This window comes from Mastigoproctus giganteus, chromosome 13, assembly GCF_048544385.1.
Source record: "Mastigoproctus giganteus isolate SK-2022 chromosome 13, ASM4854438v1, whole genome shotgun sequence".
NCBI lineage: Eukaryota > Metazoa > Arthropoda > Arachnida > Uropygi > Thelyphonidae > Mastigoproctus > Mastigoproctus giganteus.
Window position 1 is genome coordinate 30826730 of NC_143587.1, and position 17927 is coordinate 30844656.

General features: G+C 40.5%; 1 protein-coding gene across 1 annotated transcript in view; it reads left to right on the plus strand.

The window, feature by feature from the left end:
* Window positions 1-13180: 13180 nt before the first annotated feature.
* Window positions 13181-17927, plus strand: part of LOC150075912 (DNA repair protein RAD51 homolog 4-like) — a 53273-nt gene continuing 48526 nt past the window's right edge. The window contains exon 1 of the mRNA XM_090387209.1: window positions 13181-13365. Coding sequence (XP_090243335.1) covers window positions 13222-13365 — 144 coding nt within the window. The 5' untranslated portion in view covers window positions 13181-13221. The remainder of the gene's footprint in view (window positions 13366-17927) is intronic.

A 17927-nucleotide genomic window follows, 5' to 3' on the forward strand; every position in this document is an offset into this window, starting at 1 on the left:
AATTTAAACTAAGTATCGTAACTAAGAATATAAAGCTACTCCAGAAAATAAGTTAATATGCCAATTTAAGTTAATAAAACAGAAAAAAATTCTCTATTTTCCGGAGCCCTAAAAGCTTTGCCTGCACAAGCTCCGCTACTAATGTAATGTTCAAGTATGGAGACCTCATCTGAAAAAAGACCGAACTTCTTTAGCATTAGCATTAGTAGAGGCATTTGATGCAAGAAAGCAAGCTTATGCAGCATCAGCCAAAAAAAAAAACCACTTCACCCCTCTGTTCGTTCAAAATATCTGTCCAGCTGAGCCTTAAACTTATTTAGGCTATCAACTTCCACGACAAGGGATGGAAGTCTGTTCCACCAACCAACCAACCAACCACCCGCTGGCTAAAGGCAAATTTCCGCACGTCTATCCTACATCTGTCTTTCCTCAATTTGAATTTATGCCCTCTCAGGTGATTATTCTGAGCGAGAGGAAGAATCACATCAGCATTGAGCATGTTCAAACCATTCCAGGCTTTATACACCTCTATCAGATCACCTCGCTGGTGCCTAGTCTCCAGACACTGTATTTTCCAAAACTTAAGCCTTTCTTCATAAGAGCACCCCTTTGTTCCATTCACTAATCTTGTTGCCCTTCTCTGTACTCGTTCCAGCAGCTCTACATCCTTCTTGACATGAGGCCTCCAGACCTGTATACAGTACTCTAGGTGTGGCCTGACCATTGACTTATACAAGGGAATGATCATCTCCTTATCCCTGCTAGAAAAATTCCTATATATCATTGACAATACACCATGAGCTACTCTTGCAGCCCGTCTGCACTGCTCAGAGAACTTCATATTTGCCTGCACAACCACCCCCAGGTCCTTTTCATTCTCCACCACTGTCAGTGTAGTACCGCAGAGTTGATACGTTGCTCTGGGGTTACTGTTTCCCATATGTAGTACTTTATATTTGTCAATGTTAAACTTCATTTTCCACCTCTCAGCCCATCTGCTCAACCTTTCCAGATCCTGTTGCAGCAGCATAGTGTCAGTAGTGTCCTTGACAACCCTGCCTACCTTTGTATCGTCTGCAAACTTGGACATTAAGCTTGATATGCCCTCATCAATATAATTTATGAATACAGAAAACAATAATGGACCCAACACTGAGCCCTGAGAGACTCCACTAATAACATTAGTCCACGACGAGCAGTGTCCATTGATTACCACTCTCTGTCTTCTCCCCCTCAGCCACCCCTTTATCCACAGCAGCAATTTGCCTCCAATGCCACACTGCTCCAATTTGTGCAGCAGTCTTCCATGTGCAACAGTATCAAAAGCCTTTCTAAGATCCAAGTATATAACATCAAAGTTATTCCCTGCATCCAGGTCCTTTGTGACTGCATCATAGTATCCAATCAAATTGGTCAGGCAAGACTTCCCCTTAACAAAACCATGTCGAGTCCGAGCTATAGCTGAAGTCTTGTCTAAATGATCCTGCAGTGCTTCTTTAACTAATGCCTCCATTAATTTTCCTGGAACAGAAGTTAAACTCACAGGTCTATAATTATTTGTGTCAGCCTTTGATCCTCCTTTGTGAATTGGGGTGACATTTGCACATATCCAGTGTGTGGGTACCTCCCCTGAGTTCAAGGAAGCTCTCATAATTATGGCTAAGGGTTTGCTTACTTCCTTTGCTGCCTCCTTTAATATAACTGAATAGATCCCATCCACCCCGGGTGCCTTTCTTGTGTTTATCTTCAACAATTTCTCCTCCACTTTACTCTCAGTTATTACAAGATTCTCTAGCTTACTGCTAGAGTTGAATACACCTCTGGCTTTCCCCTCGCTAAATAACTCCTCATGTGTGAATGTCGATGCAAAATATTCATTTAGTTTGTTAGCTACCTGAGCAGTATCATCAACAGTCGACCCATCGATATCAAGTGGACCAATCTGATTCATCCCCTCCCTTCTAGAGTTTACATAAGTAAAGAACTCTTTGCTGTTTTTCTTTGCATCCCTTGCCACAGATTTCTCGTAATCTGCCTTCGCCTGCCTAACCTCCTTTGTAACTTGGTTACAGATCAACTTGTATCTATCATAGACTTCTGTGTCATGTGTTAATTTGTATGTATCCCATGCATGTTTCTTCTCTGCCATATGCCTCATCAGTTCATCTGACATCCATTTAGGCCTAAACCTTGAACAATATTTCTTAGTTGGTATGTATAGCCTAGTAGCTTCCAAGATAAATTCTTTGAATACTTCCCATTTTGCATTTGCTGTTGGTAACATCATCAGTTGGTCCCACTGTATAGAATTTAAATACTGTCTCAGTCCATCGTAGTCGCCTTTACGAAAGCAATAACCCTTCCCTTTACCCCTAATGGTAGTTACCTCTTTGAGTAAATCCCACTTCAGCACACTGTGATCACTGCCACCTAGCGGTTCATTTATCTGCAGATTCTTAATGCATGAAGAATCACTGCTGATAATCAAATCAAGAGTATTCTTCCCTCTAGTTGCCTCCTGAACATGCTGATGTAGAAAACAATCATCCAATAAATCCACAAAAGCCTTGCTAGTGTGCGAGTGACCAGCCCCCAAATTCCAGTCAATATCTGGGAAATTAAAATCTCCCATTATAAGACTCTCTGATTTACTGGCCCACTCTATTTCCCTGTACAGTATCTTATTATACTCATCAGAGTCATTAGGCCTATAGCACACTCCTACTCTCAATTTTGATCTCCCAATGCTTATGTCACACCAAACTGACTCGACACTGCACTGTCCAGCGATGTCCACTGGCTTCACTTCTTGGATTTTATGTATTTCTTAACTAATAGCATAACCCCTCCTCCCTTCCTATCCAGTCTATCCTTTCTGTAGACGTTGTACTCCCCAAATTCCAGTTCTGCATTCCTTATATCTGTGTGACACCACGTCTCTGATATCCCAACAATATCTGCCTTTGATGTTTTGAGCAATACCTCAAATTCATCAAATTTATTTACTAAACTCCTAGCATTGGTGTACACGCAAGTATACATGCACCTATTTCTATTCTTAGCTACCCTAACACAACCCATGTGTTTACTTGTACCGCAATGACTCCCGGCAGTCTCTGAAATATCCTGCATCTTGTTTTTCAGGCTTCTGCTCATTCCAATAGAAGCAGTGCAAGAATCTCTTTCACCTCTGCCAGTGGCTACTGTTAATCTATTCGTCTTTGTCTCCCCCCAAGTTCTTGAAATGGTCCAAACATGAGCAACTCGAATGGTGAGATAGGCAGAAGGACGAGCATTTGAGAAAAAACTCCGATTATATGAGCTACAGAACTTGGTAACCAGGCATCTCGGAGATGATCAGATTGAGGTTTATAAGACTAAGGGGGATTAGTAAAATCAAGGAATGGTCACAAATTGTTTATGAGTGTACAATCTATCAAATCCAAAGAACACAGTTAATAGCTGAAATTGGCCTCCTTTCAAGGGACAGGAACACCAATTTATTTTGGATGAAAATATATGTAAAGCTTTTATGAACTTTACTCAACAAGTATTTGAAATTAGACAGCATGCAGAGATTGGCCCTACCACCTCACCCACAACCAAGAAGTAATTCAAAGCCAAAGTGCCCATATCTCCCGCCGTGCCCAGATGACATTTCAATCTGAGAGGTAGTTGTAACCTGCATCCTGAAAGATACCTGAATTAGACATAACCGGATTGACTTCCGGACTTCTCCCCCCGCCAAGGATCACCACACTCATTACGTAATTATAAGGAGGGGGGGTGAGATGTACAGCCAGCCAGGAAAACAACCCAGCTGAATAATATTAGTAAGCTTGTTGCAAAGGGATACAATGCAGAATGAATGAATGAGTGTGAAAGAATTGAATTGAGTGAATGTGCTGGGCACTGAATGAATGTGATAGATTAAAATTGAAATTGTGGTGAAAGATAAAGAATGTGTAGTTATGGTGAAAGAGAGTGGCTGAGCAAGGAGGTGAATGAGAATATTGGTAAAAGGGAATGTTTGTTTGTTTGTTATTTGGTTTTTAGGAGCATTAGCAACTAAGGCCATATTGCTCCGGGATATGCGGTGGTCATTCCTTGACCTTTCCGCATACTCCGTATTTGGTGGTGACGGGCTCGAACCCCGGTCTAATCAAGAAGCATATGCTACGCACTGCTGCTCCTTCCCACCTGGCTACGGAGGCGCCGTAAAAGGGAATGAATGAAGGTATTAATATAATATTGAGAGTATGAAGACACATTGTTAAATATATAGTTTTAAAATATACACGAACTTAGCTACTAACAATATCAATACACCAACTTCATACCTCCCCGGCAAGATATGCAGTCAAGACTGCACCTCAGCTGAATAATAAAAGTAAGTTGAGGAGTCTGAGGATTCAGTGCATAGAGAATGAAATTGAATAAATGATACATAAGTTTGAAAGAATAAATGAAAGTGTGAGTGAGAAAGAACACAGTCTTAATTCTTAGTAAGTTATAAATACAAACCCTTATTTTAGTTGTCCTTAAATCTAAATTAATTATTTAAGTTAACCTTAAAGTATTTTATTTTAAATTACACAACACGCCATTGCACTCCCCCCTGGTGTGAGAAAGAGGATGGATGTACGAAAAAAAACATGTAATCTAACAAAAAAAATTATATAACATAAAATGTAAGAAAAAAAAGCATAAAACAAGAAAGAATGTAGAGGATGAACGAGAGCATGAGTGTAAAACGCTGAAAGAATAGAATTCATGGATACCTGGTTCTTGGGCATCGCGACCATGTCGTCCCTCTCGCTAGTGGACAAAACCACAACCACTTGGCCGGTATATAGGTACACTATATCAGTGCATTCACATAGATGGCAACTCATTGTCAGTCGTGGGTAAACCGACTTTGAAAGAGGGATGATAGTAGGTGCCCGAAGCATGGGTCACTGTTGAGGAAGTACAGAAATTGCACTATCTGCATTCGACAGTATCAAGAGTATCATAGATATGCCATTTCCAGAATAAAATCTCATTGTGGACCACTGAGCGGAGGAAGGGGATGGATGAATATGGACATCAACATCTGTCTCGCATTGTTTCAGCCAACCGGAAAGTGACTGGCACAAATCACTGCCAATTTCAACAAGGAAGGACCAAAAACGTCACCACCAAGATAATCAGGCAATCATTAGCCACAATAGGTTATGGGAGCCGCCGACCCACCAGAGTACCCCATTGCCAACATCATGACAGAGAAAATGGTATCAACACCATTCCAATCTTAAAGTCTTAAACACTAAACTTCCCTTCAACCTTTCACCGATTTGGAACCTCTCGCGGTTGAGGTTACCGCATGTCAAAAAATGCATCACGAGAGTATAAATATTTTCTTAAATATCACGCGCGTTCTCTACCCACTCAATTGCCAAGTGAAGACGCTGTAATCCAACGAAAGTCTCCGTAATGACTATTGGCCCACTATATTACTTATTTAATTTCAATTATTTTTCCCTACTTTAATGACAACCAAGGATTAGATGTGTACACACCTGCTTCCTTGCGCCTATTCTAATTTCCGATATAGCACTTTATTTTTGTCCCTCCCTTAGTCTTTTTAACTCAACTATTCAACCTAAATATTAACCAACCCTTTCTAATTAAACCATGAAGATTTATTCAAGGTGAGTACCGCTTTTTTAAGCATTTGCTATTTCATTATTAGAATAACTGTATTTTAATGATTTTTTCAGAATATTTATTATTGCAATAAAAATTTATTTAAAACATGAATTCAAGTAATTACAGTACTTGTTTTTTTTTTTTTCCTTACTTTATTGAACCTCAAAATTTATTGTGTCATCAAAATTTATTGAGAAAAACGTTTGTTTTTAGAATACCGGTATTCTAAGAACAAATTCCTCAATTTGAATTAATACCTAAATTAAAATTGAGGAAACAGAGTTGTAGGATAGATGTGCGGAAGTTTGCCTTTGATTAGCGTGTGGTTGATTGCTGGAACAAACTTCCATCTGTCGTTGTAGAAGTTGACAGCTTAAATAGATTCAAGGCAGTACTAGAGAAACATTTGGAGCGAGTGGATGGGTGAAATTAGAAGTTTTTTTTTTTTAGCTGATTCTATATACGCTTGCGCTTTTTTGCATTATGTTCCTTCATTATTATTATTATTATTATTATTATTAGCCATATAGTGCAAGGAAGCCTTAGGCTTATGCTCCATCAGCCAAAAAAAAAAAAAAAATTTTTGAATTACCCCGAGAGAGAGAGAGAGAGAGAAATATAAGGTTAATGTCGAAGTTTGCAGATGATACAAAGGTTGGCAGGGTTATTAAGGACAGTAGAGACAGTATGCTACTCCAACTGGATCTAGATAAGTTGGGCAAATGGGCTGAGATGTGGCAACTGAAGTTTAACATCGACAAATGCAATGTACTTCGTAGCAATAACCCAAGATAAACGAACCAATTGTGTGGTACTACACTCAGGGAAGTGAAAAAGACCTGGGGGTAATTGTGCAGTCAAATATGAAGTTTGCTGAGCAGTGCAGACAGGCTGCCAGGGCTGGTCATGAGTCTTGTTAATGATATGTAGGAATTTTGCTAGCCGGGACAGGGAGGTGATTATCACGTTGTCAAAGGCAATGGTCAGGCCACACCTAGAGTACTGTGTATAAATATTTTCTTAAATATCACGCGCGTTCTCTACCCACTCAATTGCCAAGTGAAGACGCTGTAATCCAACGAAAGTCTCCGTAATGACGCCAGGTCTGGAGGCCTCATTTTAGGAAGGATGTAGAGTTGCTAGAACGAGTAGAAAGAAGAGCAACAAGATTGGTGAGGGGAACAAAAGTGTGCAAGAAAAGGCTTACCAAGAAAGTCTTAAGTCCTGCAAATTGCAATGCCTGCAGAGTAGGCATCTGCGAGTTGATCTGATTGAGGTGTATAAGGTCTTGAATGGGTTGAGTAAGCTGAATGCTGGTGGGATTCTTCCTCTTGCTCAGATTAAGACTCTGAGGGGGCATAGATTCAAATTGGGAAAATATAGTTGCAGATTAGATGTGTGTAAATTTGCATTTAGTAGCGATGTGGCTGATTGGTGGAACACTCTTCCATCTTTTGTTTTGGAAGTTGATACCCTAAATAAATTTAAGGCTGAGCTGGACAGGTATTTGGAACGAATGGAGGGGTGAAATTGGAGGGTTTTTTTTTATATTTGTCTGATGCTGCAGAAGCTTGCTTTCTTGTCATATGTCTCTGTTAATGCATAAATTCATATGCTGTGCTGTGTCTGCTAATTGCGTGTGTTGTACAGTCACTTTGTTTTTCTGGACGAAAAACCACAGTTTCTGGCGTGGGAAGCTTGCTATCTACGCCTGAGACCAACTAACTCAGCCACAGAGTGAAAAAAGCTCATTAAAGTTTTTCGCGTCAGTGGACGGTGACAATACTACTGGTAAGTGGCAGTAGAGTGTATTAAACCATTAAAATTAATTATGAGGCATCATTAGCCTCAGGCAGTGGCGTTCATAGGGTATGTTGAGCCGGAGTGTCAATTTAAATTTGGCGCCCCTCTAAAATTTTCTTCATATAATATATACCGACAGTCAGTCTGATTTCAGTGGTACGGAAAATCGTAGAGGCAATGGCCAATGTTCAACCGAGTAGAAACTGCCTGATGTGCATGTAGGAAAGGAGCCGGAAGGGAGAAAATATACTTTCTCAATGAATTTTCTGCTAAAATGGCGCATTATTATATTTACCCATAAGTGTACATAACCCTAGAGAGGGATGGACTGGATGGTCCATTTTCAAATCCAACCTTGAACCTGTAAGATGAAGATTTTTCATGGCAGTCTGCCATCCGAGTACTTTAGTAATAAATAGTCTCATATTATTTTTTTAAACATTTAAAATTCTGACTTTCGTTTTCTTCGAATTTGGATAGCCATGGGACCAAAATTCCATGCAAAGTGAACAAACTGTAACCAAGTCTCATATCATCAATAAATAGACTTCCTACCCTCGACAATCAGTTTCATCTTAAACAATTAAATCTCGATCCTATGCTGTTTTTTAAGAACAAATATTTAAGACTTTTTCTTGAAATATGCCTCAGTGGTTGGGAAGACAGCCACTCATAACAACTGCAATAAGTAAGTCACGCCAACACCGATGAAAAATACAGTATATAACAGAAATGCAGAATTAGATTTAGGTGACGATAGGATAAAGCTTTATATTTAACACAAAAAAAAACTGATAAAAGTGCAAGTGATAAAATTACGAAGTTAAAAACAAATTCAAATTATTATATCAGGGTTACCCCTAATTTAATACATAAACCCGTATTTCAGTCTGTAAATTGCGTGTGTTCTTTGGTCGATTTGTCTGTTTTGCTGGACAAAAAACCTAGACTAACTCAACACGAAGTGAAAAAAGCCCACTACAATTCCTCGCGTCATCGACGGGATTCGAACCCAGGCCTTTCTACTTGGTGTTGGGGAGTACGGTGACGACACCACATTTGATAATTTTCTTCCCGAAATTGTCCACGCACAGTAGGTTCTCCATACCCAACCGACTCTGTTCCTCTTACATGCAATCTTTAAACCTGCGCGCTGATTACTGTTCCGAAGTCGTTTCTGTAATGGTATCGGGTGCCTGCTGGATAGTGTTTAATATGAATAACGAAATTCCCAGGCAGGTTTCCAACACTAAAATGAGAAACCAGAAAGACTAGGATTTATATGAGCGTCTAGGAGTTCATTCAAGACAAAATCCTGTGTTTTTAGATTTACTCTGAGAGGTAAAGAGCAAACTGCAACATCAAGAGGCGTTGTGTTTTTCACCCAGAGGTACTTCTTAGATAAGGGGGCCCCAGGGTAACCGCAATTAATGGTTCTTTTAAACAGCACTTATTCAGTGACCTATGTGTAACTAGAGAGAATAGTCAAGAGGCAGGAGTAAACAAACAAAAACAGAACATGATTTATTAGACATAGACATATATGATACAAATGAATCACAGTAGTGGCTGTCTGCATCTCAATATTGATGTATCTTATCGCGATATACTGAAAATTACCCAATATACTAAAAGTTGAGACATACTTAGCACATGTATATTAGTTGGTTTGTGTTCTTCGTGAGGCCTTTATTAGATATTCATTGCTGTTACTCTAATGCGTCAATAGGCATCTCGCTGTCCGAATATCTAGGCAACTGTGTTGAGCCGACCTGCATATTTACCAGTAGTCGATAGTATTCCATTTAATAGTATTAACAATAGGTAAAATGTTGACATGTAAATCTGAGAGGAGGAATGTAAGTAATCATCGACAGTGCTGGGGAAGGTAAGTCGTAATGTTGGGTCGCTCTGTTTACTTCGCTATTAAAATACAAACAAACCAGTAAACTGCATTTTTCCCCGATTTGAAGTTTCTCGATAACTTCCCATAGTGTATCACCTTTCCAAGATACGATTTTTCGGGACCAGTAGAACGATGAACAATACTGCGCTCTCACTAAAACAGCAAAACGACCCCGACTTTTTTGCCCTCTTTCAATATATATGTCTCTCTCTCCCTAGGTTTCAAGTCCTGGTATTGGTCAGGAGACTCGTTTTGTAGGGGAAAGAAAAACGATTGTCCTGGAAACCTGACCCTATTAGAAATAGAATCTTATGAGTAGAAAGAGGAACTTCGTATCTGCATGAGGTGGCATATGCAGTTTGTGCAGCATTAGTCACTAAAATAAAATCTCTTCTCTGCGCCAATCTCCAGATAACAATCACTTCGTAGTTAGGAAGTTCAGGTTTCACTTCAAAGGTATCTTCCTTATTTAGCATTACTCTAATTTCTCCACCGAGAATTAGATTTTCCCATTGTTTTATGAAATCTGCGACATTTGTCCGAACCGATCGGGTAACGATCTCTTGCTGTGATTTAGCCGGACTCACAATAGCGTCTCTATTGCTGCCTCCCAAGTTCGAAGTCGAGGTGTGCGTATCAGAGCAGACAAAAATAGCTCACTGCATGTAATGGTTATTATTCTCTGAGTATAGCAGTGGCAAAAATATAGGGAATTTTGCTAATGGGAATTAAGTAGGAAATGGAAAATGGACACATTTTTCATATTACTTTTACTTATTTTTAGCTACCAGGCATTATCTTCACAACCGCAACTAATATCGTCTCCTTTTTTTAAAAAATCCACTTCCTTAATATACTTTCTGATATGATCATCTTTTCTTTCATTAAACTTGGACTAACTCGTGAATCTAAGAATTAAATTTATTTTATCTAGTGTTTAGTGAAGTATCATATTCTCTCATCTGAGGTTTTTTCTTTAATTTTTGTTGCTGATTAAATTATTAATTTTTTTCTTTAATCTGAAAGTTTGTTAATTGATTTCTATTGCTTTATACTGTTTTAATGTTCGACTAATGTTTTAATCTAATTTATTTCCTTATATTGCCTTAGGAATTGTTTCAGTTATCTTTGTTTGGCTTATAGTGGACATAGTATGCATCTGTAAGTGATACCAGTGGTCCCCACAAACCGTGTAAAAGTGTCACTGTGAAGTAGCAAAATCTGACGAGGCCAGATGAAGGTACGAGTAGTGTGGGTATCTGAATATCTGACCACTTAGTTACTGGAAGGCCCCCCTCACCAAGAAGAGGCATTCGAGCATCTGTCCACGTCATGAGGAGCGGGATAGGTCAGTAGAGGGACGCCTCCCGGGGTTTCCCTTAGAAGGATGAAGATGACCCAAGAATTGAGGTAAGGATAGAGGGAAGGGGTATAAAACTGTTGAGAAATAATGAGAACCATGCGGATCGGGTTCCTCAGGCGAGCAGAAAATCACAAGCCGCTAGTGAGAGAACACCCTTGAGAAGGGTGAGCAAGGATAGCAAAAGTGCATGTTGTTTGCCTTATGCGGTAACAGTTTGTGAGGACTTTGCCTTCTCAAGGTTGATTGTTGTAGTTTTTTTAGGAACATCAGCAGCTTAGGCTGTATTGTGCTGTATACAGGGTGATTCACTACCAGTTCGACAAACTTGCAGAAGGTGTAGGGTGCACAAAGACGAATCGGAATCACATAGCATTGCAGTGTCCGAAATGCCTTCGTCATGCGGTAGAGGACGTTGAATGGGAGGTCCCGTGAACAGCGATCCCGTTGGAAGTCAGCATTTGCGAACCGGTTCCCGAGGCAATAGGATGGACGAGTATTCAAACGTTGAACTGGCCGACATACACCTCGCATATGGAGCTGCGGACTGAAACGGGCGCGCCGCTCTGCGCTTGTACCAGGAACGTTCCCTCACAGGCGTGCTCCTCATCATACGATTTTCGCACGTGTGCACAGAAGGTTACGTGAGACTGGTTGTTTCACGAGTGGTACCATGAATCGAGAGCAAACGATGAGGACGCCAGACAATGAGGAGAATGTCCTACGTCTTGCAGAAAGCAATCCGAGTACGAGTACTCGAGCGATAGGCCAACGATTGGGTATTTCTCAATCCACTGTATGGAGGATACTGTCAACAAACCAAATGAGTTCATACCATCTGCAACGTGTCCAATCATTGGGGCCTGCGGATTATCCACTCCGGAGGACTTTTGCTACTTGGTTTCTTCAACAGAAACGGTTCGCAAATGCTGACTTCCAACGGGATCGCTGTTCACGCGACCTCCCATTCAACGTCCTCTACCGCATGACGAAGGCATTTCGGACCCTGCAATGCTATGTGATTCCGATTCGTCTTTGTACCCCCTACACCTCCTGCAAGTTTGTCGCACTGGTAGTGAATCACCCTGTATAATACGTAGTCTGCGTGGGTAGCACAGTGGTATCGTCACCGTCCTACCAACCCCACATCGGGTGGAAAAGGCCACGGTTCGAATTCCCTCGATGCCGCGAGGGACTTTAGTGGGCTTTTTTTCGCTCCTCCATATTGAGTTAGTCGGTCTTAGGCGTAGATTGCAAAGTTTTCCCCTGGGATGGGGTTTTTTCATCCAGCAAAGCAGGCAAATCCACCAGAGAACACACGCAATTTACAGACAAAATAAATATACGGGTAGATGTAATCATTTACGGGAGACCCTAATGTCATAATTTGGTTTTTGTATATAATAATACGTAGTCTGCGTGGGTAGCACACTGGTATAGTCACCGTCCTCCCCACACAGGATGGAAAAGGCCCGTGTTCGAATTCCGTCGATGATGCGAGGAACCTTAATGGGATTTTTTCACTCCGTGGCTGAGTTAATCGGACTCAGGCGTAGTCAGCAAAGTTTTACCCCTAGGAACTGGGGTTTTTCGTCCAGCAAAACAGACAAATCGACCATTGAACACACGCAATTATTAGACATAACACACATAACACGGCAGATGTATTTAATTAGTCAGGTGGCCTAAAAATAATGGTTGGGCTTTTGTATATAATACGTCTGTAAATTTCGTGGGTTCTGTAGTTGATTGCTACTTTTTGGATGAAAAACTACCCTATTTTAAGGAAGAATGAACCATGCTACCCTCGCCTGAGACCGATTAACTCAGCCATGTTGTGCCTAAAGTCTATAAAAATTCCTCTCGTCATTGACGGGATTTGAACTCAGGTCTTTTCCATCCGGTGTGGAGAGGATGGCGATTCTACCAACTGTACTACCCAAGCGGGCGATAATCATATATACTGACATGAAGTGGCAGTTCCAGGTAGGGGCTAAAAGGGGATCTAGGCCCTTCTTATGGTAATTTAATTCCCCCTCCTTTAGAAACTCCTCAGACCGCCACTGCTCTCTTATGCGTTGGAACTATTAAAAGCTACCAACGTGGGACGAACGAGATCTCCCCTTCCCATAAACGAAACTGTTTATTGCTGAATAAATAGCGCACCGCATGATAATTCATAATAATGGGATTTTACTGTCTGTAAAAATTGGGGCTTTTGGGCTATATATTTTTATTTTTTTTTATGAGTAATAGTATATGATCTAGGTGAAGTGGTCAGATATGTGGAGACACAGAGTGACACAAGTTAAATACACATAAGTGGGAGTGTTTCTCGTTTCTGGCGGGAGTGTTGAAATTAAAAATTTTATGGAGAGAATGAATATCTTTATTGCAGAAATTTAACTATTTATATAAACTCTTCACGGCCAAGGGTTGATTTTGATTATGTGATAGTACAATGCCTGTACTGCGTTCTTCGCTCGTACCAGCATTAACAACAGAAATAATCGAAAGCTGTAAGAAATGTAATATACGAACAGTGTATGATTTTATATCTCAAGAACCAGAATTGCTGTCACGCTTAATATCAGTTCCATATAAAGTTAGTACTACTTTATTTTGCCCCCCCCAGTTAATATTGTTATCCAGAATGCACAATTTCTATCTTAAGTGGAAGTCGGTAGGCGCAACAAATTTAATGAGATTATGCAAATTATTATTATAGTGGAGAGAAATTCTGTATACAGTTGAAGGTCAGTCTTAGCTGGCCCCTTTTCTCCCGCATCTCGTTTGATTTTCACCCCATTTCTTGGTGCCGACTAATTGCACAGGCAGTGTGTTTCTCAGACTAACAGTTTGCTGATAAGAAGTGGAGAAATCATAGCGTAATGTTCTCTAATGTAGAAAAATAACATTGACCCGCCTGTAGAAATTCTCTCCCTACTATAGAAGACCAGCAAGTGGTTTGGATATTATTATTATTTTATGTTTTTGATTGATGCTGTATAAGCCTGCTTCCTTGCACCATTTGGATTGTTGAACATACCATTCTGCCATTGTGTGGCCTGCCAATGCGCTATTAAAAACCGAAAACCAAACCAAGCCATTGTGTGGCCAGGAGATATGTCAAAACTTTGTCCTTACAAAAAACTTGGCAGTTGCTGTTGCACTACTTACAACTTCCACAGTTCTAAGCTCATTAGTTCTAAATATATAAATACAGAATTTAAAGTATCACCTTAATTAGATGTTATGTTTGTCCTGTTTCTCTTTATAGATGTGTAACTAAATAAAAATTAAATGGACTGAACAACCCATTGTTTTTTTTTTTTGCAAAGTTGTAACCTGATGAAAGAACTTTCTAGTACATAGTGTTTCTTGTCAAGCAGCACCAGAGATCTCTGCTAACTAAAACCTCTCTAAAGCTGATACCATTGGGTTAGAAGGAAGTGTCCACTTTTCATATCTCTGTGTAGCCAGTTAATTGTAGTATTACAGATAATGCAAACTTACACAGCATTTACCAACAAAAAAGAAAAAAAGAACCTTTCCATATCACATAACCATCCACTCTAACAGTGTGTCCTGTTCTTCCTTGAATTTATTAAAACCACCTATATTTACAATACCACATGGAAGTTTTTTCCACCTATCTGCTAGCTGAAAACAAATTTCTGTACATCTATCCTACAACTATTCTTTCTTAGTTTGAATTTGTGCCCTCTCATATGCATAGTCTGCGTAAGAGGAAGTATTCCATTGGCATTGAGCTTACCCAATCCATTCAGAGCCTTAAACATCACAATGAGATATCCTCACAGGTGTCAGTCTCCAGATGCTGCAGTTTGCAGACCTGAAACCTTTCCTTAAGTGCATCCTTTTGTTTCCCTTACTAATCTCATTGCTCTTCTCTGCACCTGCTCCAACATCCACATCCTTCTGCAAATGAGGCTTCCAGACCACCTGTATGCAATACTCAAGATGTAGCCTAACCATTGCCTTATGCTACATGATGATCACCTTCCTATTCCTACCCGAAAAATTCTTGTATATCATTGGCAGAACCCCATGGGCTGAAATTAGCAGCCTGTGAACAGTGCCCAGAGAACTTCATATCTGACTGCACAGTTACATGCAGATATTTTTCATTATTCACTACCAGAGATGCCTCCGTAGCCAGGTGGGCAGGAGCAGCAGTGCATAGCACATGCTTCTTGATTAGACTGGGGTTTGAGCCCATCACCACCAAATACGGAGGATGCGGAAAGGTCAGGGAATGACCACCGCATATCCCCGGAGAAATATGGCCTTAGTTGCTAATGCTCCTAAAAACCAAATAACAACAACATCACTACCAGATTGTGGTACCACACTGTATTTTAATCTGGAATTACTGTTACTTCTACGAAGTACCTTTCATTTGCCAATTTTAAACTTCAATTCCCACTTCTCAGTCCATCTGCCTAATTTTTCTAGATCTTGTTGCAGTAGCATACCCAGATTACTCTCATTAACTATCTTGACAGCCTTTGTATAATCTGCAAACTTAGACATTAAGCCTTATACACTTTCATCAATATCATTAATAAATATAGAAAACAGTAATGAGTTCAGCACTGAACCCTGGGAACCTCTGCTAATAACATTGGTCCAAGAAGAGCAATGCCCTTTGATAACCACTCAGACTTTTTCCACTCAACCATCCCTTTATCCCTAGCAGCGACTTTATTGTACAAAAAAAAAAAAAAAAAAAAAATGAATGCTACTGTTGTACAAGCCCTTCACATTAAGGGGTAAATAAAAAGTTCAACTTTTCCAGTTGTAGTAACTGCAGTGCCATAACCAGGATTCAAACCTGGGTTATTGAGGTTACAACATGATGCCCTAACCACTAGATGATCATGGCTACGAAGAAAAGTAAATTATTGTTTGCAACTAGCTGCTTTGTTACTGCATTATAGTATCTTATATTGAGAGACAGGATCCCCTTCTATTATCAAACCCATGCTGTGATTTCTGTATAATTCCATTTCTGTTAAGATGATCCTGCAATACTTTAAACATTATTTTCCATTATTTTCTCTGGAGTAGAAATCAAGCTTCCCGGTCTATAACTGCATTTTGCCCTTTGATTTATCCCTTTGTGAATAGGAGAAACATTTATAAACCTCCGATCTATAGGAACCTCCTCTGAATCTAAGGGTGCCCTCATAATTATGGCCAAATGTTTTTGCTGCTGATTTTAATACAATTGGACATATGCTATCAGCCCCATGTGTCTTGTTTACTTTTACCTTCAGCAGTTTCACTTTCACTTTCTTCTTAATTACTACAAAATTATTTAGTTCTCAGTTATATCTTGCTGTACTTCTAATGTTCACATCCCTAAAAACTTCACACATGATTGTAGATGCAAAATATTTATTTAGTTTGTCAGCAACCTAAATAGGATCACCAGTAATTTCATTTGGTTGCAGAGGTCCATGTTCAGAAACTGGGGGAATTCTTAAAGGTCTCTTCAATTTGGAATGTAGTTTATTGATCTCAAGAAAAGGTAACAAGGTTATTCCCATGAGTTTTTCCAGGATTTTCAGCCAACATAGCTTACAAATTGACCCTTGCACTTTCTTCCTCTCTCTCTCTCTCTCTCTCTCTCACACACACACAGAACCTTGAGAACTGATGTACTGTACACTGATAGGACAGAATTCGTGGAATACCTAGTTCCTTGGCAACGTGATGCTGTCACCCCCCCCCTCGCTAGTGGAGAAACCCACTGCTTGGCAGGTATATTGGTACACTGCATTCGTGTAGACGGTAATTCGATGTCACTATGGCTAAATGTCTTGAGTTAACTGACTTTGAAAGAGGGATGAAAGTGGGTGCTCAATGCATGGGTCACTCTATCGCAGAGGTGGTAAAGAAATTGCACTATTCCCGTTCAACAGTATCAAGAGTGCATCTGGAATAACATCTCATCGTGGATGGCACTATGGGTGGAGAAAGGTGGTGGATGAACATAGCTGTCAATGTGTCTCACATTGTTACAGCCAACCGGAGAGTAACAGTGGCATAAATCACTGCCGACTTCAATGAGGGAGGTGCCAGAAACATCTGCACCAAGACCATCAGGCGATCATTAGCCACAATAGGTTATGGGAGCTGCCAACCCACCAGTGTCACATTGCTGACACCATGACACAGGACTCAACTGGGTGAAAGAACTCAACTGAGTGAATTGGAAATGGGTCTCCTGGTCCGATGAATCCCATTTCCAGTTATTTCTAGCAGATGGGAGGTTGCGTATCTGGTGGAAACCACACGAAGCTATGCACCTGTCATGTCAACAAAGAATTGTTCAGGCAAGTTTGTTTGTTGTTTTTTTTTTGTTTTTAGGAGCATTAGCAACTAAGACCATATTGCTCTGGGATATGCGGTGGTCATTCCCTGACCTTTCCGCATCCTCCGTATTTGGTGGTGACGGGCTTGAACCCCGGTCTAATCAAGAAGTGTGTGCTACGCACTGCTGCTCCTTCCCACCTGGCTACGGAGGCGCCTACTGTTCAGGCAGGTGGATGGTCGGTAATGGTGTGGGGTGTGTTCAACTGGCACATTTAGATGTTCTAAATTAGATGCAGAGATGCATCTAAATGTTCTTCTACATTTAGATGCATCTCTGAATGGTCCAGGTTACATGTCCATCCTTGCAGACCATCTGCATCCCTTCGTGGTCATCGTGCACCCACAGGGCAACGGACTCTTCCAGCAGGACAATGCCCCTCCCCACAGAGCTGTGGTGACTAGAACATGGTTCGAAGAGCATTCTGCAGATTTTACTACAATGGAATGGCCTCCCTTCAGCGGACATAAACGCTGTGGAGCATCTTTAGGTTGCTGTGGAAAGGTCCATTCAAGCTTTGGATCCTCCACCCAGGAATGTGACAGAATTATGAACAGCGGTGCCGCAAGCATGGATGGAAATACCTGTGGAATGCTTTCGTGAACTATTAGACTTAATGCCTCGTCATGTGACTGCTCTTATCTGGGCGAAAGTTGGGCCTATCCGTTACTAGGTAGATATCCCATGATTTCTGTCCACTCAGTGTATAAACCAGCATATTGCTCAACAGCATGACAGTCCAACCAATCTCCTTTGGTTGTTTT